Source organism: Gouania willdenowi, chromosome 19 (assembly GCF_900634775.1).
Source record: "Gouania willdenowi chromosome 19, fGouWil2.1, whole genome shotgun sequence".
Lineage (NCBI taxonomy): Eukaryota > Metazoa > Chordata > Actinopteri > Blenniiformes > Gobiesocidae > Gouania > Gouania willdenowi.
This window is the reverse complement of record NC_041062.1, coordinates 17498929-17520504: the sequence shown is the minus strand read 5'-3', so window position 1 is coordinate 17520504 and position 21576 is coordinate 17498929. Positions and strand designations below refer to the sequence as shown.

General features: G+C 38.6%; 1 protein-coding gene across 3 annotated transcripts in view; it reads right to left on the bottom strand.

Moving 5' to 3' along the window:
* The window catches only part of uts2r (urotensin 2 receptor), a 76961-nt gene extending 60114 nt beyond the window's left edge, over positions 1 to 16847 (bottom strand). Inside the window, exons 1-4 of one of the 3 annotated variants that reach the window (XM_028476213.1) lie at positions 16273 to 16847; positions 9885 to 10456; positions 9744 to 9812; positions 3401 to 3779 (exon numbers count right to left, since the gene is read on the bottom strand). In XM_028476213.1, coding sequence (XP_028332014.1) covers positions 3402 to 3779; positions 9744 to 9812; positions 9885 to 10456; positions 16273 to 16288 — 1035 coding nt within the window. In that variant the 5' untranslated portion in view covers positions 16289 to 16847 and the 3' untranslated portion in view covers position 3401. Of the gene's footprint in view, positions 1 to 3400; positions 3780 to 9743; positions 10457 to 16272 lie in introns of all 3 variants that reach the window. The other 2 variants (XM_028476211.1, XM_028476212.1) reach the window with 2 other exon arrangements.
* Between the last annotated feature and the right edge of the window lie 4729 nt (positions 16848 to 21576).

Here is a 21576-nt window from a genome sequence, read left to right as displayed (position 1 = left end):
ATGAATGTAGTGTGTGAGTGAGTGTTGGTGGTGGTCGGAGGGGCCGATGGCGCACTATGGCAGCCTCGCTTCCATCAGTCTGCCCCAGGGCAGCTGTGGCTACAATAGTAGTTTACCACCACTAAGTGTGGAGTGAAAGAATAATGCCTTAATTCTGTAAAGCCACTTTGAGTGTCTATGATAAAGCGCTATATAAAACTGATGCATTATTATTTACATTTCCACACTCCCTTCCGTATAACTCCCACATTATGTATTTATTTTACTTGTCTCTCTTCCTCATACTGTTCACACGGTCACATGGGACTAAATGTGTGAAAGCACCCTTGCTGCCGTCTTGGGAGAGCAAAGGTGCATGTAGCTGTGGGGTGGGGCAGGCGGCGAGGGGTGTGGAGTTTTTACGACAGTGACATAACCAAAGGGACCTTTAAGGGGAGCGCTAAGCGCAAGTTACTTAGTTCTGCTTTAATGCTTTGATGTGGTTGTACACATAGAATTTGACGGCTTTCCAGTCCTCGGTTTCCAGACACCGTATGCGTTCACTTTTCGTGTCTTCTCTTTTCTGGAAGCTGACACAGTACTCACTGTGGACTCAGATGTCAAGACCAAAGCCGTATGCCAGTTGGTCCATCTCTGCTCCTGTCAGATGCAGATTGTAGCCACTTGCTTATAGAGTCTTCTTGTTCTGAGGGCCGAGGGACATTTTCCTTCACAGCTTTTAGAAAATTCTCTAATGCTGGAAATGTGTCAACGCTGCAGGCCTTGCAAACATAAAAAGATTCTCTTCCAGGACCCCACATGCCAGTCTCTGCATGACCAGGAGCTTCAGAGAGTTCACCATCACAAGTGTCATTGGTATCAGTATTAGTCTAAGTCCAGTGGTTCCCAAACTTTTCACTTCAGACATTAAACCTGAAGCCCTGTACCCCCTACCGCTGCACACTTAAAAACTTAAAAATGTCATGCTGTGTTTTTCCAACCTTGGGGACACCTGGAATTCAAATGAGGTTCCCTGAAATGTCTAGTAATTTATAATAATAAAGAAAATATTGATTAAAATTGTATTTTTACAATTGTCTATTTTTTTTTTTTTACAAATTATAACACAATACCAAACATGTATAAATAACTGTATTCTTTACTTTCATTTTCTTAAATATGAATCTAGTTCAAATAAAATGCAGTATAAAAATATCTGAGCTGCACTATGCACTAATCCAACAACAAACATTATCAAAAGCGAATTCTAGAAATGTGTGATATTAAAATGGAACCACTGAAGAAGAAGAAGAAGAACAAGAAAAAGAATAATTATCAATAAGGAATATAAATCAGTAAAGTCATATTTGCGCCTTTTTTGATGAGAGTGTTCCTCCGTCACCATGGGTAGTCTTACATCGGCTAATGTGTAATTTGTGGCAATGCATGGAGGCTCCTGACTGCTGGTCGACTTATATTCTAGTTTCCGATTTTTATTTTTCATTCATGTTCCCCCTATGACAATTTCCTATACCCCATTTTAAACCTAGGGTCTAGTCCTAGCTTGCCCTGGGTAAAAAGCTTTGACAAATGCCTGCAGAGTTTTGCTTTCTAACTCAATGAGACCCAATACTATGCCCTGGTGAGTCCCTGGAAGAAACTATAGTACATACAGTGGCATACTTGCAATCTTTGTGTGTACGAACTTGACACAATGCCTCTGTATGTGAGCATGACAAAATCTTAAGACCTTTCAATTCAGGTAGACTGGAACGCAATATGATACAATAAATATTATTTTATGGTAAGAAGTGTTACTTTATAATGTTAAACATTTAAAATTATTGGTCAACGTGTTATTGGTCTCAAAAGGAACAAGTCAGTTGATCAAGCTCGATCAAATAAAGCTCTCTCGAGGAATTTGTGATATAGTGAGCATTGATCTTTCTCAGATTAATTAAAGTGGTTGTTTAGTTTGAACGTATTGGCATTTTAGAGGACACAGTTGTCTATGCAATCAATCAACGTTGCCTGTGGGACTCATTATTGTGTCCAAAAGTTGAAAAACTTTTAAAAGAAACGGGTGGTAAAAGCAAATAATCATCGTGATCAGGATTTTAGTTTTTCTTGCTCATTTAATGACATATTTGTTGTATATTTTCACCATGTTTGCATATGTCGACAAAGATTAACACTATGAGAAGTGGAAACTTTTTGCGACACACATGCATGTTCATGCATATTATTTTGGTCAATTGTAACTGCCACCACCCTGCCCTAGGCAATAGTAAACCAGACTTCATTAGGAGAAATACAAGGGAAAGCGAGTTTGGGAGGGTAACAAAAAGAGGGATAATGATTAATGGGGTGATAAAATTACAAGGACAAAATATATGGATAGCCAGTACTTCTAAAAACGAATTAAAAGCATGTTTTACTGGCTGAAAGCTTTTAGAAATTGCTAAATGTGATGCAAACATACTCCAGACTTGCACATGACAAACCTTTCTTATTAACGACCCCTTTTTTAGGGTTTTATTGATCAGAAAATAACACTGAGGTGGTTGGGTCACATGGCTTCTTGGGTTATAACTCAATTTTCGTCGCTGTCGCTGCTTTTGAGAAGGCAACATAACACTTACTCTTAGAATTAAACATTTAAAAAAATGTCTATTGTTGTTTAATGTGTTTTTTACATGGAGTTAGACATAAGATTCACACTTACTGACAACTTTTACATCATTTAGACTGTGGGAGGAAGCTGAAGCAGAGTAAAAACTGCAATCACGCAATGGGAGAACCATCAAACTCCACATATAAAAAAAGCTATCCTCGCACTCAGGATCTTCTTGCTGTGCAGCAAAAGTGGAAAACCAATGTACTGCATAGAAAAGTTATATTTTCTATGGTTTACCCATGGTACACCAGGTTGCTGCTGCTAATTGGCTTAAAAACTGTTTACCAAATATGGACAGAACTCAAGGGGTAAACAAGACCATATCGAGACAGACAGAAACTCAGCTTGTTAAATCCTTGACCCAATGCATGTGTCAACTTTCTCTATTTGAATCTAACTCAAAGGCATTCTTTTAATCACATACAAATGAATATTCATTGGCGCTAAACCCACCTAACCAGCCCTTCTGAATCCTCACATAATCCCAAATGTTTGCACTGAATACTCTGCTTACGCATGGATAGGAACATGTTTTCAAAGGACTACAATAAATGCCATCTGCTGTCACATAACACATCAGATCCAAGCTTTCCGGTGATAAAAACCCTCCCACAAAGCCAGAGAGTGTACAGCACCCACTGAGTCCACTGAGTGGAAATGTCAACACAACATGAGAAGTGAGATTAGTCCTGCTTAAAGAAGTTATGAACTTAGTAGCACTTACTGGCAAATTGCATTTCCTACCTCACAAACTGTTGTTGTGCACTCGTAATGATGCTGTGTGCGTGAGCATGAAGCTCTCAGTACACTGTTGACTGCTGGCAGAAGGCGACCTGCGTGGCGAGCGCTGAAAACGACTCCGCCGGTTGAAATAGTTCCCCGCCGTCCACGACCGCTTGTGCTTCCGTAAGTACTCCTTGTAGTTCTTGGTGAGCAGCGTGTAGAGGAACGGGTTGATGCAGCTGTTGGAGTACGTCAGACATGTGGTCAGGTAGTTGATGTTTCGCTTGGCTTTGGCGGACAGAGCCAGAGATGGGTGAAACTGACACAGCAGTTGCCAGATCCAGAATGGTAGGAAGCATGCCCAGAAGAGGAGCACGATGGTGAATATCAGGTAGAGCACCTTAGAGAGTAGAAAGCCACAAAGAGAAAATAGTCTCAGTAGGGCAGCAGCATAGACTGATATTTCAGATCAATTGTTGAAATTTGCAAAAAAGCACCAAAATTGGTACACATGTAGAGTAGTGTATCCTCAAAAATGTTGGATAGGGACCCCTCCAGATTTTGAGTTGGTCACTTTTGGCGGCCATTTTTAAAAAATGGCCACTATCCTATTTTCGTGAAAAGGGCTATATTCTCTTTTATTCCTCATTGTAGTAATGTTAGATATAAGGAAAGTGTACAATTCAGTAATTGACCTTGAAAAGTTGTGAGTCAGTATTTTCAATGAAAAAATCAATTATTTGATTTGTAAATTGCTGCTCTCCCTTGAAGTACAAAAGTACCCATTGTTGCATAGAGAACATGAGTGAAATGATATATTGATCACAACAATAATTCCATTATAGATTATTTATCCTGCTGTATTTTGAAAAGAGAACTAATATTTGTAATAATGACAAACTCAGAAGTGGTTTATTTTTGTACTACCATGTTACAAGGACTCGTGGTACACACATACATCAGTTTAGTACAATACGAGTCTCCGAGCTCAAGTGCACTGTCTCTGGGTCAAGAAGTCAACACTTTTACAGGCAATGCTATTTTGCATTTGCTCATTCTAAGCTAGGCCGATATCTCAGTTTGTGTGTTCTAGTATTCTATCTACTGGCATTCTCCTTCACAAGGATAATGGCCACCAAAGGTGACCAAGGCAAAATCTTGAGGGGCTTCCTGTCCTGAATTGTTCAGAATACTTAAGTGAAAATGTGTTACAATATTTTAATGCTTTTATGAAAAGTTGAACAATTGTTTTGCTATGCTACAGTACTACAGTGCAGTGTTGCCAACTGAATGACTTTATTGCTACATTTAGTGACTTATCAGACACCTGTAGCGACTTATTTTGTTTAAAGCTACTACCGACAAGTTTAGTTAGATTTGTAAAAGTTGCTAAAAAATACAGTGACTTATATTGGGCCCTATGAAAACTGCGTTAACGGAATCGTGGATGGAATCACCTATGAAAACGGTTTAACGTGGAAATGGACAGAATCGGCATGAAACGGCGTCACCGTGGGGCAAGGATGTTTTTTTTAAATGGGGTAATGTTTTCGGGGACCGCTTATTAGGTGCCCCGCCCTCCCCCCTCCTGTCCTGGTTGCATTAAACTCATCTTAAACCACCACAAACACCATCTAAAAACAACGCAAATCATCACTGACTCCTAAATGCAGAGCCACCAGTGCCCGTTTAACTTTGCTGTGCCTGTAAAGCTCCGTCCTTTTTTTTGTGTAGTGCAGCGGTGCCCTGTGAAAATGTGTTTAGCTTTAATCATCTTCTCCTGCTCTGTGTTCGAACTATTATGCCTGGCAAACTAAGAATAACTCGGTCCGTGTTGTCCTTTAGTTCTTTTTATTCCAGCCTTTTGTCCGTGCCTCGTAGGTACACATTCACAGTCAGCAAGCTACCTCAAGTACAACCGTTTCAGTGGGAACTTTTGGTTTACAAAATAAAAGTCAGTTGGAGCAACGTTATTAGAATGTTACATTCTAACAACATCTCATCAGAGCTACAGAAGATAGGATAATTTAAATTAGGTTAATTTAAACTAAGTTGATCAAAACTTAATCAATAAACCTGCCCAGTTTCAGTAAATCATTGATCCCTGAGAGGAAAGTGGGTGACATTAATGCTGTTCTCATACATATTTATATGACATATAAATAATTAAAAAGGAGCAGTCAGAATATTCCATGTCACTACAACTTATATCTACCTTTTATTTGTATCTTTATTTTTAACATACATTTTTGTTTAATTATGAGGGTTTTTTTGTATTTAGTAGTAATTATTTTGTTTCCTCACAGGAGTTAAAAACAAAAATTTTCTTTAAAGAATGATAAACATTTCTAGAAAAAAAATGAAATTTCAAAATTTCAAAAAAAAAAATTGGAAAAAAATTAAACAAATTTTGTTAAAAAAAAAAAAAAACCCTACAGGTACTTATCAGAGCTGTCAGTACCGTTATCTTTTGCCTTGGCTGTATCTTGAAAGTCAAGAAACTCGATATATCAAATAAAAACCAGAGACTAGGCATACACCATGGAATAAATGTGTGAGCTAAAGAGAAAATAGACAAAATTAGTCTCACTCTGTGTTTGGACATACAGTAGTAATCACCTAATTCAGAGCCATGAAGAAAAGGAACGCTCACTTGGCAGCTTTAACCCATGGGGAGAAAAAAACAAAACGTGGCGTAGTGCTTAACTAGGGTCACCATATAAAAGAATACGCTTGAGCCGACCTCAAAGTACTTAACGTTTATTTGACTCTACCATGTAATGTCAAAATACAATATAATAAAGAGATGAGAGAGTTCAAACATTTGTTTTTAAACCTTATGGACATTAATTAATTTCTCTCTTTAAAACAAAAATTTAAAAAAAGTTAAATCAGTGGTGACGAGTCAATCACCTTTATTATGCATTATAAAAATCTCTTATAGACCTTAAAATCTCTCAATCATTGAAACAATATGAGAAACATTGCCAATTAAAACGCATTGCTTACAGAAAGTTAAATAATCATTAAAAATATGCTTCAATATATAGCTTTTTCAATTAAATCCACCGCTATTTGAGGACATATCCAAGTAAAACCAGACGTATGGTCACCCTAGGTTAGCACGTCCGACTCACGGCAAGAAGGTCAATGGTTGTACCCTTGGGGTGGACACTTGGGTCCTCTCGGTATGGGGCTTGCATGTTCTCTCTGAGCTTGTGTAAGTTTTCTCCCTCGCAGTGATAAATTATTTGATAAATTCTTTAAATTAGGCAATGATGTCATCAAAGGGAATTCTAGTAACATCTGGGAGTGCCAATGGAGATTTTCTTTACTGTAAAGTTGGTAAAAATGGCTTTGTGGGACGAACTTAATGGACAGCTAGCATAAATATCAAACATAATATCCACACTCGCAAGTCAAATTTCACTAATCTTACGATTACATATCTGTGAACATCGAGAATTGGTTGGAGAACAATTCCTACTTTTGACACACATGAGCTCATTTGAAAAACTGACGTCCTTGTCAACAACCTTGTCCAAACCTGAGGTGCAAAGCAACAAGCTATTATACTTTGCTTCTAATTTAATTTCCATTAACCGTCATTTATACCTCTTTAATCCGTCCACTTTGTCCATCGAAGGGTGAAGCACATTTACTTAATGTAGCTCATTACTTTTGATACTGATTTATTAAGATCATCATCAAATTTTCATAACGTATATTGTCACCTGACCCTGGGTTGCCACTCAAACACAGGCGGTCACAGTTATGCCAGCACAAAAATACCTGACTTTCTTTTCTCAAGTTTGTGAATGAAGGAAAAGAAGACAAATTATTATGAAAAATTCACTTTATAATGGTTTTCCCAGAGTTATATACATTCCTTTAGCCTCATTCAGAGGGCCAAAGTGGAAAAGGTTCTGTTTCCTCCCTCCCTTGTTATTTCACATTTAGTAAAAAGTCAGCTCCAAATGGGTGAGTTGGATTTTTCTTATGTTGTGATGTCACAATGCAGAAACTCCTCCTCCTGACAATCCTGACTCCTCTTACCAGACATAAGAATGTGAGCTCCTCCCTCTCAAACTACCTCACAGGTAACACTAACATAGCAACGGCAGGTTGATATTACAGTTAATGTCTTCACGTTCAGTACAGTATATACATAATCCAGTATATAGATAAACCAAAGAGCGCTCACAATCAGTTCCATTTTTAGTAGCCGTTATACCACCTGGTATGGCATTTATGGGATGATCTGACGTGTTTGTGATCCAATGTGAGGCAGCGGTTGGACATAACAATGGACTATTGTTTTAAATGGTCTATTTCTGTGGTTAGAAGAGGTGAGGATGACAAAAAAGCGACGTAGCAGCTCATGTGAGTGTTTGAAACAGCTGACTCAGCTGATGGTTGAGAGTTTACTTCCCTGCAGCGCAAAGCGAGCGGGGACAATCAGTTCCATTTTTAGTAGCCGTTACACAGCCTCGTATTGCCTTTATGGGATGATGTCGTGTTTGTGACCCAATGCGACGCAGCAGTCGGACAAAATAATGAACTATCTTCTAAAATGGACTATTCCTGTGAGGTGAGGAGGAGAAGGAACACTGTCAATGATTTACTGCTGCTGTCGCTGCGATAAACACACATGCTGAAGTAAACGCTGAGGTAAACTCCAGAAAACAGGCAGGTTTGGGAAAATAAGCCTTAAATACTATGTTGTTGGGGTTCTTGGAACAAATGGAGATGGGTGAAAAATAGCGTCATACTAGACCTTTAAGCGTGTCCAATTCAAGCTTGTAGATTGTGTTTGGAATGATAACATGTTTATTCTGGTTTGATTTGTCATGAAGTGCTTTGTTTAAAGTCAAGTGAAGGTGGTAAGTGTTGGGCACAGACCCCACAGAGGACTAACACAGCAGTAACACTAGAATACATTGTAGCCAAGTTGAATGTTTTTATACTATTCATTTAGAGGATGTCAAAAGTATATTTGTATTTTTTTGATTGATTCCTTTTAAATATTTTTACTACAATTGTTTATTCACCAATGGGGAACTTGGTTTGAAGTTTTTGTGAAAACTTTTAACTTTTAGCTTGAGGGATATTTTGCTAAAGTTTTTTTAATTTTTTTTATGCCCAACCCATCCATGCACAGCTTGAATAAATACAATTCCAAATCATGAAACTTCGACTCTCGCGAGACTGATAGTGACGCTCCACTGCAGGATCTCATTGCATTGGTCATGCTTTGGAAACCACGCACAAGAAGTTCAGTGACAAAGCTGCATGTCTTGCTGGTGTTGATGCTACTGGGAAAAGACAGTAAATCTGATTATCTACCTAAATAACATCTTCAGGAACGTTAGAATAATTCATTTGCTTATCCGAATGTTTGTAACCCAATAAAACATGACTTCTGTTGCTGATCAATAAGCCAAGAACATCTACTGCAATGTATTATACTCCTCCTCTATGGCCATCAGGTGAAAGCATGTATTCTGTCAAAAAAGACATGCTACATTGAAATTGGTCATATGTCAATTAGTGCTGGACCAAAATTAATTTTCTCAAAATGGCGATATATGATATAAATCATTATTTTAATGAAAATGAAGTTTTACCAGAAAGACAATTCTGGGTTAAACTTGCTGATACAAAATTCCACACAGGCACATTAATTAACAAATAGATGCACAATGTGTGTCAATTTTGGCTTTTTTTTTCTTATAAGGGACACCACGTGTGAGTGACTTCTGTGGTGTGGCTTGTTTAGGGGAAGGTCATGGTTAGGATATATTGTATATACATCAATATTGCGTATTTGTTTATTTGGTTATTGAATCCCTTCCACTGTGATGGTTGGTAATCTGCTCGTACATATAGGAAAAGAAAAATTAATGACATTCAGTTAAAAATATACAGAAACATTACGTAAAAAGGTACATCAAGAAAAAAATACATGATATATACATTAAGATTGGTAAAAAATATGATTTTAAAGATTTTTTTTCAGGTCCCTAGGTAATTTGTTCCATAAGTTAAAAGCTCTAGAAAAAAAAGTAAACGGTTGGTATTAGGACGATTGGTGACTAATTGTATCGCCAAAATAGAAAACTCGATATATCTTGAATCTCGATATATTGCCCAGCTCTATTGTCGATACAGTTAACCTCTAACAAACTATAAAGGTCCTTAAAAGATCATTTAAAACACATTGTTGACCATGTTCATTTGGTTTGTAATATCAAAAGAAGCACATGTGGTCACTGGTCAGTCACCTTGTTAATTTACTATTGACTTTTTATCTTAATTTCAGGACATTTGATGAAGGCCTTATCTCGTATCTTTGTTCACTCACCTTTTGATTGGGTAGTTTCTTGGTCTGTTTGAAAGTCTCTGTTTGGGAAACCCAATAAGTTCTTGCAAGCTGAATGTAGAGATAGCCAATGATTAATCCAGGAGCGATAATGCTGGTGCAAAACAGGAAGGTGATGTATACCTTGTAGGAGTGTGCTGACAAGGTGGGCTGACACATAGCCTTGTTGCCAACTGTCATGAGCTGAATTCTCATAATCATGGGCAACGTGAGAATTAGAGACGCCGCCCACACCAGCAGAGCAATAGCTTTCCTGTAACTTTTGGACCGCTTGACCGTGTCGAGTGGCTTAAGGACTGCAAAGTAGCGTTCCGAGCTCATGATCGTCAAAGTGAAGATGCTGGCGTGCATGGTCAAAAAGTCCATGCTGATCAGAATCCGACAGCCTACATCTCCAAAGTACCATCCCTTGAGAAAGTGTGTGCAGACGACGAAAGGGATGGTAAGAAGATACAGCAGGTCGGCCAAGGCTAAGTTTATAATGTAGATGTACATGGATGCTGCCGTCCTCATGGAATGGCACATGACCACCAGGGTGTAGATGTTACCGGAGACGCCAACGAGGCACATCATGGAGAGGATGGTACCGATGGTGAAGGTAGCTGCGGTGTCTTCATGAGAGCTCACAGGTGGGTCAGTGGCATTGGCCCTTTCCACCAGAACTCCCATAGGCTCCATGGTCACCGTCGTCATTTCTAAAAGAAGAGAACAAAATGTATTGAGTGTATGCATGATAACCTGACTATTGTGTAAAGGTGTAAAGAACACTGATATACTTTACTCAAGAACAAGTACTGTTACTTCATTCAAACTGTACTCAAGTACAACTTACAGGGGCGGGTCTAGAACATTTTGGTTAGGGGGGCACCGCAGGGATACTGACTCGGATAAAGGTGGCACCCAAAATTTCAAATAATAAAACAACCACTTAAAATTCCAGTTATTAATACTGTTTACCCAAAATCCTAGGTTCCCAAAGTGGTGCACGCAAATTGTCATGGGGTACTAGTCTTAATGCTAATATTAAGCTAATGCAAATGCTACACTAATGCTATGCTGATGCTAATGCTGAGTTAAATGTAGCTAATACCAATATCAGGTTAATGCTATGTTGATGCTAATGCTGAGTTAAATGTAGCTAATACCAATATCAGGTTAATGCTATGTTTATGCTAATGCTGAATTAATGGTAGCTAATACCAATATCAGGTTAATGCTATGTATATGCTAATGCTAGCTATTTCTAATGGTAATGCTAGGTAATGCTATGTTGATGTTAATGCTAAGATAATGGTAGCTAATACCAATATCAGGCTAATGCTATGTTGATGCTAATGCTGATATTAATGCTAGCTAATGCTAATATTAATGCTAGCTAATGCTATTTTGATGTTAATGTTAATGCTAGCTAATGCTATTTTGATGTTAATGTTAATGCTAGCTAATGCTAATGTTAATGCTAGGCCAATGTTAATGCTAGCAAATGCCAATGATTGGTTAATGCTAATGTTATTTAATGCTAGCTAATGCTAATGGCAGGTTAATGCTAGCTAATGCTAACGGTAATGCTACGTTAATGCTAATGCAGTGTTCAATGACGTGGGCCACCGCCTTCATCCTCACTTGCTTTTTCTTCAGGAAATGCAAATATTCTAGTTATATATTATTCCTCAACAGTATAGGTACATTTCAGATACAACTTTCACTGTACTGCTACATTGTATATAACATTACATTATTAGGTTTTTTAAGTGTGCAGGAGTAGGGGGTACATGGCTTCAGGTTAAATGTCTGACTGTGAAAAGGTTGGGAACCACTGCCCTAAATGATATAATTATTTGCAACATGGCCATTACCTTTATATGTTGAAGCAACAAAACCTGTTAAACATCTAAAGAAAAAAAATACATGTGATATGTAGTTAATGCAATAAAATAAGTTGTCATATCTGTGTGTGGATCAAATGCCAGCTCTTCATTGCAACAGTTTACATACCAAACAAATGTTTGACTAACAGAACAAACACAACTCTTTACTCACGCACTTGTATTTCCACCTGGTGACTGTGGTCTGTTTTCCCCTGGAAATTTATTACAGGACAAAAGTTCCTACCCAGTGTAATGGTTTAAATCTGTGCGAAGATATGACTACTTATTTTAAAAGCATAAAATAGTTTATTCTGCCAAACATGTATATATTAGTCAAGATTTATCACTGTTTCAACAAAAAAAACAATGTATAAGCTACAATTTAATTTGTCTTTTGTGTATATGGATAGGGTGGCACTTAGGGTGGCCAATCAAATTTTATGGGTGGCACATGCCAACCTGGGCCACCCCGTTGGCCCCGCCCATTAGTATAAGTACAAGTAAGTCATACTGTACATGAATTCCTTAAGTACAAGTAAAAAGTAGCTCAATTAAATGGTACTGAATGTAAAAGTTACTCTAGTTACTTTACCCATCCCCCCACCCACCCCCGTTTATTTTTCGGTAATAAATCGTTGCCACGGTTCCCTTGCATACAGTAAACATCTCATATATAAACTTATAAAGGAAGAGACCAAATCTTGCACAATTGAAGCTTATTTTAAGGCATCTGTATAAAATAAAAGGTTTATCAAAATGTACAGTTCTTTTTTAAACTAAAATAACACCAATGAATTCAATTCAAAATAAGAACATTCTCAGGCTCTAAGTATAGCTACATTTATGAACTCTAAAACTGAGAAAATAACTGAATGTGCCATGTGGGTAACAACGTAACGTAACAACCTGAACTCAAGAAAGTGTTTCAATAACCGGAATTCAATGCTGTTTTGGTGCCATGCGTTATGTTTATTCTGATTGGTCGGCTATGATGTGATGCATTTGATTGTTGTCTGGTCATTTCACTTTTTGTAAGCAAAAAAATATATAATTTACTCAGTAATGGTTGGGTGTAGAAATGTAACAAAATACTTTACTTCATTTAAAATGTACTAAAGTACAAGTAAAATTACTTATTTATAAATATACCCATAAAACAACTGAATTACAGTAACGTGAGTACTTGTAATCAGTTACTTTCACCTTTGCTATTGTGTGACTGGAAAGTACTGTTTATCTTTTATCTTAAGGTTGGTGAGGCTGAAATTCCAATGGTTGTAAAATATGTTTTTGAATCAATAAAACCCAGTTTTTAACCGACTGTTTCTGTTTAAAACTTGTGAACCTGTATTCTAAGTCAGTGTTTTGTCCATGAACAGAGTACGTAAGCTTTAGACACATGTTTCAGGTATTGAGTATAGAGAGAAAAGCAGTGTTGTATGAAACAAATGTGAATATTTATAGCATTCAATCCTATGGTTACCAGCATTCTTTTTTGAGGAGTCAATCTGAAACTGGTTTAATGAGACAGCTATCCATGCAAAGCCTCCTTTCAGGCTTCATCTTTCGTCATTGGCAAAAACTGTACCTCGCTCTCCAAAGTACTTGAGCTTGCTGGCATGGAAGCAGAAGTAGAACCATGACCGACACGCTAGTTTTCAAAAGAAGAAAATCTCATTCCACTAATGCGATCCTGAACGTGGCTCAGAGAAAGCATCTTAGATTGGTTCCAAGTCAATTAACTTTTATTCTGAAATGTATACAGTACCGTGATATGTATATTTGTGAGCTCATACAAGTTTGTCCCAAATGCATTGTGCCGCAATAAATCATTTATACAGGGCATTCAAAAAATGAAAAGAAGGAGAATCAGTATCTTATCCAAAACCTTTGCTTAATGAAATGAAACCAAACTTTTCACGAGAAATTCATATCAAGCTATAGCTTAGCCTATATACAGTGCCTTGCGAAAGTATTCGGCCCCCTTGAACTTTTCGACCTTTTGCCACATTTCAGCCTTCAAACATAAAGATATAAAACTGTAATTTTCTGTGAAGAATCAACAACAAGTGGGACACAATCATGAAGTGAAACGAAATTTATTGGATATTTCAAAAATCTTTAACAAATAAAAAACTGAAAAATTGGGCGTGCAAAATTATTCAGCCCCTTTACTTTCAGTGCAGCAAACTCTCTCCAAAAGTTCAGTGAGGATCTCTGAATGATCCAATGTTGACCTAAATGACTAATGATGATGAACAGAATCCATTTGTGTGTAATCAAGTCTCTGTATAAATGCACCTGCTCTGTGATAGTCTCAGAGGTCAGTTTAAAGCGCAGAGAGCATCATGAAGACCAAGGAACACACCAGGCAGGTCCGAGATACTGTTGTCGAGAAGTTTAAAGCCGGATTTGGGTACAAAAATATTTCTAATGCTTTAAACATCCCAAGGAGCACTGTGCAAGCAATAATATTGAAATGGAAGGAGTATCAGACCACTGCAAATCTACAAAGACCCAGCTGTCCCTCTAAACTTTCAGCTCATACAAGGAGAAAACTGATCAGAGATGCTGCCAAGAGGCCCATGATCACTCTGGATGAACTGCAGAAATGTACAGCTGAGGTGGGAGACTCTGTCCACAGGACAACAATCAGTCGTATACTGCACAACTCTGGCCTTTATGGAAGAGTGGCAAGAAGAAAGCCATTTCTTAAAGATATCCATAAAAGGTGTCGTTTAAAGTTTGCCACAAGCCACCTGGGAGACACACCAAACATGTGGAAGAAGGTGCTCTGGTCGGACGAAACCAAAATAGAACTTTTTGGCAACAATGCAAAACGTTATGTTTGGCGTAAACACAACACAGCTCATCACCCTGAACACACCATCCCCACTGTCAAACATGGTGGTGGCAGCATCATGGTTTGGGCCTGCTTTTCTTCAGCAGGGACAGGGAAGATGGTTAAAAGTGATCGGAAGATGGATGGAGCCAAATACAGGACCATTCTGGAAGAAAACCTGATGGAGTCTGCAAAAGAGCTGATACTGGGACGGAGATTTGTCTTCCAACAAGACAATGATCCAAAACATAAAGCAAAATCTACAATGGAGTGGTTCACAAATAAACATATCCAGGTGTTAGAATGGCCAAGTCAAAGTCCAGACCTGAATCCAATCCAGAATCTGTGGAAACAACTGAAAACTGCTGTTCACAAACGCTGTCCATCCAACGTCACTGAGCTCAAGCTGTTTTGCAAGGAGGAATGGGCAAATATTACAGTCTCTCAATGTGCAAAACTGATAGAGACATACCCCAAGCGACTTACAGCAGTTATCGCAGCAAAAGGTGGCGGTACAAAGTATTAACTTGAGGGGGCTGAATAATTTTGCACGCCCAATTTTTCAGTTTTTTATTTGTTAAAAATGTTTGAAATATCCAATAAATTTCGTTTCACTTCATGATTGTGTCCCACTTGTTGTTGATTCTTCACAAAAAATTACAGTTTTCTATCTTTAAGTTTGAAGCCTGAAATGTGGCAAAAGGTCGAAAAGTTCAAGGGGGCTGAATACTATCGCAAGGCACTGTATCTATTTGAATATTTTTAAGGCCGTGGTACGGGTACATGAAACTTATTCGTATGCCACTCTATGGATACGCAGCGCCCCTTATTGGCCAGTTTAGGTCACGTGATAGGTGCACCACATGACTTAAAGTTCCGTCATTTGCTTTTTAGCTCATTATTATTTTTAGCTACCCCGCTAACCCTTTTAATTTAGCCCTAACCCCAACCCTAACTGTAACTCTATCCCTAACCCTAACTCTATGAATGTGCACGGTTCGGTGGAATGCGGACGACAAACATTGGCCCGTGCCTTGCGTTTGATTCCCTATTCCAAACTGAATGGTCCGAGGACTGTTCAAGGGGTTTCATTGAGTCCCATAAACAATAAACCCTATTGTACCTCTATCCCTAACCCTAGCTCTATTTTTGTCGGAAATGTATTTTTAAAGGTGGATCTTGCCGTGTTAAATATGTTAAAATGAAAGAAAAAAAAATTCTCAAATGTGGGATTCAAACCCACATTAGCGGTGAGTGCGGCGCCTTAGACCACTCAACTATCCTGGCACGGTGGTGACACCGGCACATTGTGCTTATGTAGAAAAGCTCCGGAAATGTATCTATAGCCCCGGGGGCTATGGCTACGTTTAACATACCTCCACACACTTTCTATTTTTAATTATGTCAACAATGGGGTTTGATGTGATTAATGTACCATACCAAAAATATTTCAGAAAAACCCATTATATGAACTTAAGGTCCTTGGAACAAAGTGAAATATAATGGTGTTTTCCTCTTTACAGGTTAGTTCTCAGCACAGATGATTATAAACTATAGATTTAGTTGGATATCATCTACCTTTCCAGATACAACATGTTCAGTTTTAGAGTTTAGGACAAAGCAAGCATAAGAAAGTTTAGAAGAGTGTTCACAGAATGTCATAGTGCAACCTATGTAGGTAAAAGAACTCTTGGCATGTGTTAAGCCAAAGATGACTGATTTTAATGAATACCTCCAATCCCTATGCACATTGATTGCATTCAAAATGAATAACGATGTATTAGAATTCAGGAGCTCTTACCTTGTGCCATCTCCATGTTCCCAAACGTTCAGCACTCTTCAGCTGCTTTGCCATCAGCCATGCTTTGTCTCACTTTGCTCCTCCAAACTTCGCACTTGGTGCACAAATTTCACACTCCATAAAACTCCCCGCGGTTCCAACCGAGGTGCAATGCGCAGGTTGAACGCAAAGAATAAAAAAAATTTAAAAAAATCACTGCAGCTGGAGCCTGCCCACACCAGTCATCCACAACAATTTAAGTGTTTTACATCATCAGTTCGTCAAGCAACGGCAAAACAAGGACAAGGTGCATAAGTTGGAGTGAAAAGTTTTCTTTCATTTGCCTTTCTGAGGTGTGCTCCCGTGGAAGGACCAAATACTCTGAATGGGAGCTGTGAAATCAAGAAAATTGATTTTGAAGAGGAAAGGTAAAAAGAAAAAGAGAGCATCGGTGAAAGAAAGGATGAGGAGAAGTGAGTCTCACATTAGGTTGTAGCTGTTGTGGAAGATCCCTTCTGAATGAGAGTGGCAGAGGTAGAGAGGGGAGAGAGCAGGAGTGGGAGGGCGAGCGAGAGGGAGGAAGGCACACGCCAAAGCCTGAAGAGGGAGGAAGGACAAGACGGAGGGAATGGGCACCAGGGAGGCATGCAGGAAATGTGCTCTCTCTCTCTCTCTCTCTCTCTCTCTCTCTCTCTCACTCACTCACACACAGAACAATCAGGGGTTACACGTCATCTATTTCCATCCCACAGGAGCTGATATGAAACACTGTGACTTCAGACGCAGTACACACCAGCACTAAATAAATCTACAGGTAAAAAGACAACAATAGCCATTTGTCCCAATGCAAGCTCAGCATGTCCCATACCTGGGGTTTAGTACCAAGGTCAATGTCACCTATACACTACTCCTGAGCACCGCAATCAAACATCATTTACAGCCACAGACGCTGATTCCATTTAAATAGTGGTGTGGAAAAATAATTGTACTACGTCCTCCACCAAGGAGGTTAGGTTTTTGCCGGTGTTTGATAACTTATTATTATGGATTTTGATGAAATTATCAGGAAAACATTCTGATATTATTATATTCTAAATTACCATCTTGTGCAAATGTTAATCAGAATTAACGTTTGCACAACATTTATGCACACCATAGCAGCAGTTTCTCATTCCTTCGAACAAATTACAAATCCATTTGGACATGCATCAGTTGCTTTCATACAACTCTCTGCCATTTTATAACATTACCATTGTTTATTTCATATCAATGAACCATACGTCTGCTCACTATAAAATTAATAGTCCTCATTTCATTGCTCTAGAACCAATTTTCAAAGTCTGACAAACTAATTTTATTAAGTTTCCATTAATTCATATATATATATACTAATTAAAATGTAGTTAAAGCAAAATAAATAAAGAGTTGTATACATCAAAAAGCATTGACTAATAGTTAACCATGGTAAATTAATGCTTATGAAGTGCTCCTATACATTTATCAAGGTTTATGTCAGGTTGCTAAACACTATACAGTAAGTAAATGATTAATGTTAGGTATGACATCATAATGCTTGATAATGCATTAAAGCTGCAGTATGTAAGTTTTTTTGGCGTCATTTGGTCAAAAATCCATAATCATCTTTGAGCATATTGTAATCTAAAGTGTTTTGAGTGGACGGTGAATCTCTTCTCCTTCTCTTGGCTTTATATTTAGGCTTTAGGAATCCAGGAGCGAGATGCTAGATATCAGCCAATCAGAGATCTTTCTCCATGAGCTGTTATGGGTGTTATTATTGGCAGCTTGACAGGAGTCAATGCACGTTTATGTACTATCGATAGTAAAAGTACAATGGCGGACGTTCCAGCAGAAGTCTTCATTGCAGTGTAAACACATGACAAAGCAAGTAGAAAAAGGAAGACGGATGTGGAAAAGAAACACTCTAAAGGCACAAACGTGTTCGGGAGGAACGGACTCTGCGGAGGTCCCTCTGACTCGGTATATGGGGTAGACTGCGTGCGGTCTGCTTTGAGTCCTTGTGCAGTCTGCCCCACATACCAAGTCAGAGAGAGAGCAAGAACAGAAGGGATACATTGCTTGTAAATCTAAGAAAAACATATCCAAAGTGGAGGAAACATGCGCAATTCGTTTGGAGTCTGGACGTGGAGTGTCTGTCTGCTCTGCTGGGATCGCTGTGGCTGCTTGTGTGTGAGTTTTATGGCAGAGGAGAGGCTTTGAGCCTGTAGTTACTGTCCTCACAGCAGAGAGTGATGCGTGTTTTCATGTCAGAGTCTCTAAAACATCAGAAAACTCTCCAATAGCACTAGATAATGTCCCTAGATTTGTCATTTGTTTCTATTGAGGAAAAGTCACAAAAAGTCACACATGCTTGTGAAATTTGTGATTTTTTTTCTCGTCGAAATGTTAAATCAAAATGTTAAATCGAAATGTAAGTCAAAATGTTAAATCAAAATGTTAAATCAAAATGTCACGGGTGAAACTAAATATTTAGGTAATATGCAAATGTCATCTTGGTACTTCCGGTGAATTTGCATAATAGTTAAATATTTAGTTTTACTTCCAGCAGAACGTATTGTATGTCCCTTTGCCTTAATCATGCTATTATAATTAACATGACCTGGATGACCGAGAACGTTCACAGACCTACATTTGTTTTTATCCATTTGAATAAAACGCTTCAAATGATACATTTTGGTAGTTTTTTTTCTACCATCAGGAGACATACAGTATCTTGGAGCAGAAATTGATCTATTGCCATCTGGTTATTTTATCAGTTGCATGAACATCCATTTCTATGATGAATTAAGCTCACAAGAACAACACCGCAGATTTGTATCACTGTAACTAAACTGGTGCCAAAATTGAAAAATGTGCATGTTTAGAAAGCCTGAGGCATTTTTGAGACAAAGTTGGCAACCAGTTGTCAATTTGGGTGTGCTGAATTCAAATCTGCCACGTGCCACACTCTATTTGACCTCTGTTGACCTCTAGAGATCATTGAACTTTGGGGCTGTATGCGTCCCAGTTTCATAAGCAATGAAATGCACTAAACTGATGAGTTAACAGATGGCTTTGTTTTTTGTTAATTTTCGGGTGCTGAATTCAAATCTCTCATTTGAAAAACTCCATCTGACCTCTGAAGGTCATTTAGTATGACCTCTGGTAACCTCTGGAGACTGGGCAGGCAGCACCCTGTAATGTGGCTTAGTTTGACCTAATTTAAGTTGATCCAGAAGGCGGGGCCAGACAATGCTATGGTAGATTCTGCAACAGAGAGACCCCATTCATGCTCGAAGATACGCAGAAGATTTGCTCTCAACACAGTTTCTCAACAGAGATGTGAAATAGTGTTGTTATACATTGGGTTGTGATTGTTATATTCCTCTAGAGCAGTGGTCCCCAATCCTGGTCCTCAAGGGCCACTATCCAGCATGTTTTAGATGTTTCCCTCTTCCAACACACCTGATTCAAATGATTAACTCATCATCAAGCTCTGCAGAAGCCTGATAACAATCCTGTTCATTTCAATCAGGTGTGTTGGAAGAGGGAAACATCTAAAACATGCTGGATAGTGGCCCTTGAGGACCAGGATTGGGGACCCCTGCTCTAGAGACTACAAGTTTAGCATCAGAACTGGTAGTCAATAATTTGTAGGAAGTGAGAAATTACCTAGTCCACATGGGTCTGTGATCACCATGGTGCTTGTCTGGCTTGTTGTATATGGTACTCTGTTCAATCACATAGTCATTTTGCATAAAGTTGTTTTTTTTGAAAGAGTATGTAGGTAGACATACATATCTGTGCAGTATATAATTTTATTTTCATTCATTACAAAATATTAATTGTCAAAGTAGCAACATTCCATATACTATAGTCTTTTTGTAGTGGTAATATCCTCTATCATACGATTAGTCTTATGCATTTGTGACTGCTAGTTTCAATCACCTTTCATATGTGTGTGTTTCTGTCAGTACAGTTAAGTAGATACAGCTATATAGATATTAGATAATGTGTGTTCATAGTGTTTAGGTTTTAAGATACTCAGAAGAATTTGCAATTAGTATTGGTGTTTTTATTATTGTTTTACATTTTACTATACATCACATTCACAATCTGCAGCATTGGAAAAGGATCGAGTTTGTAATCTCAAAAGAGATTTGCCTCTATCCTTGGAGCTTTGTTATCTTTGCCAAGCTGCTAAACATCAAAAAACACAAACAATGGGTGAAAGGGGAAAGTTGAAATTACATGACACTACTGAAAAGTGAAGGAAAGTCTATCTTGATGGAGTCATTGCTTAGCGACCTATCTTGCCCTCTAACACTTACAAGAGCTAAATTAGGCAGCAATGCAACCTTGATCATTGATGGCCAGGCACGTCAGGCACGTGTGGTTGCGTTTGGCAAGCCTTTGAAAGCCAGAACTTTTGGAGATCTGGCAGATTCATTTGCAACAATTATCATTCAAGCTGAGATACATTTCAAGTGCATTTGATAAATACTACAACCTGTCAAAGTCTGGTACTCAGACTAAATGTGGCACGAAGACAGTCCCAGTTAGGTGAGATATCAAAAACAGGGATGCGCCGTTGCCACTGCAGTGGGAGAACTTTATGGAAAGTGAGGAAAACAAGGCAGACCTTGCTAGATATCTCTCTCACCAGTTGTTGCTTTAGGCTCCACAAAACTGTTGTTGTTGCTAGTGGATTCACTGATGAAGAGCAGGTGGAGGCTTCAACATCTGACGTTAATATAGAAGAGCTTGAGGCGAGACATGAAGAGGCTTCAAGAGACACAGATGTCTTGGTTCTCCTTTTGGCCCATTTTGCCAGCATCGACTGTGATAAAGTATGGATGAAGGCAGGCATCTCAAAGAAGCAGAAATTCATCCCAATTCACGCAGTTGCCGCAAAGCTTGGAGATGCCCTGCTAGGTGCCCTGTCAGCCTGTCATGCTATCACAGGATGCGATACTACTTCTTTCTTGGCTGGACACTCAAGTTTTCATGGAGCACCATAGTCTTCTGAAAGAACTTGGCAGAGGTGACTTAAGCAGTGCTGTGGTGATGTGGAAGCCTTCATTTGCAAGGTTTTCAAAGCTGGCTCATGTTCGTCATTAAACAGTGCCAGGGCCGATCTATTTGATCAGGCTGTTTCTTTGGAGAGATTGCCTCCAAGCCGTGATGCCTTATCATCCCATATCAAGAGAGCACACTAGCTTGGAGCCATACAGCTGCTTGGTAATCAACAAAGACCTGCACTGCCTCAACCGAAAACTATGGTTTGGCGAATTGAGAAAGATGCTC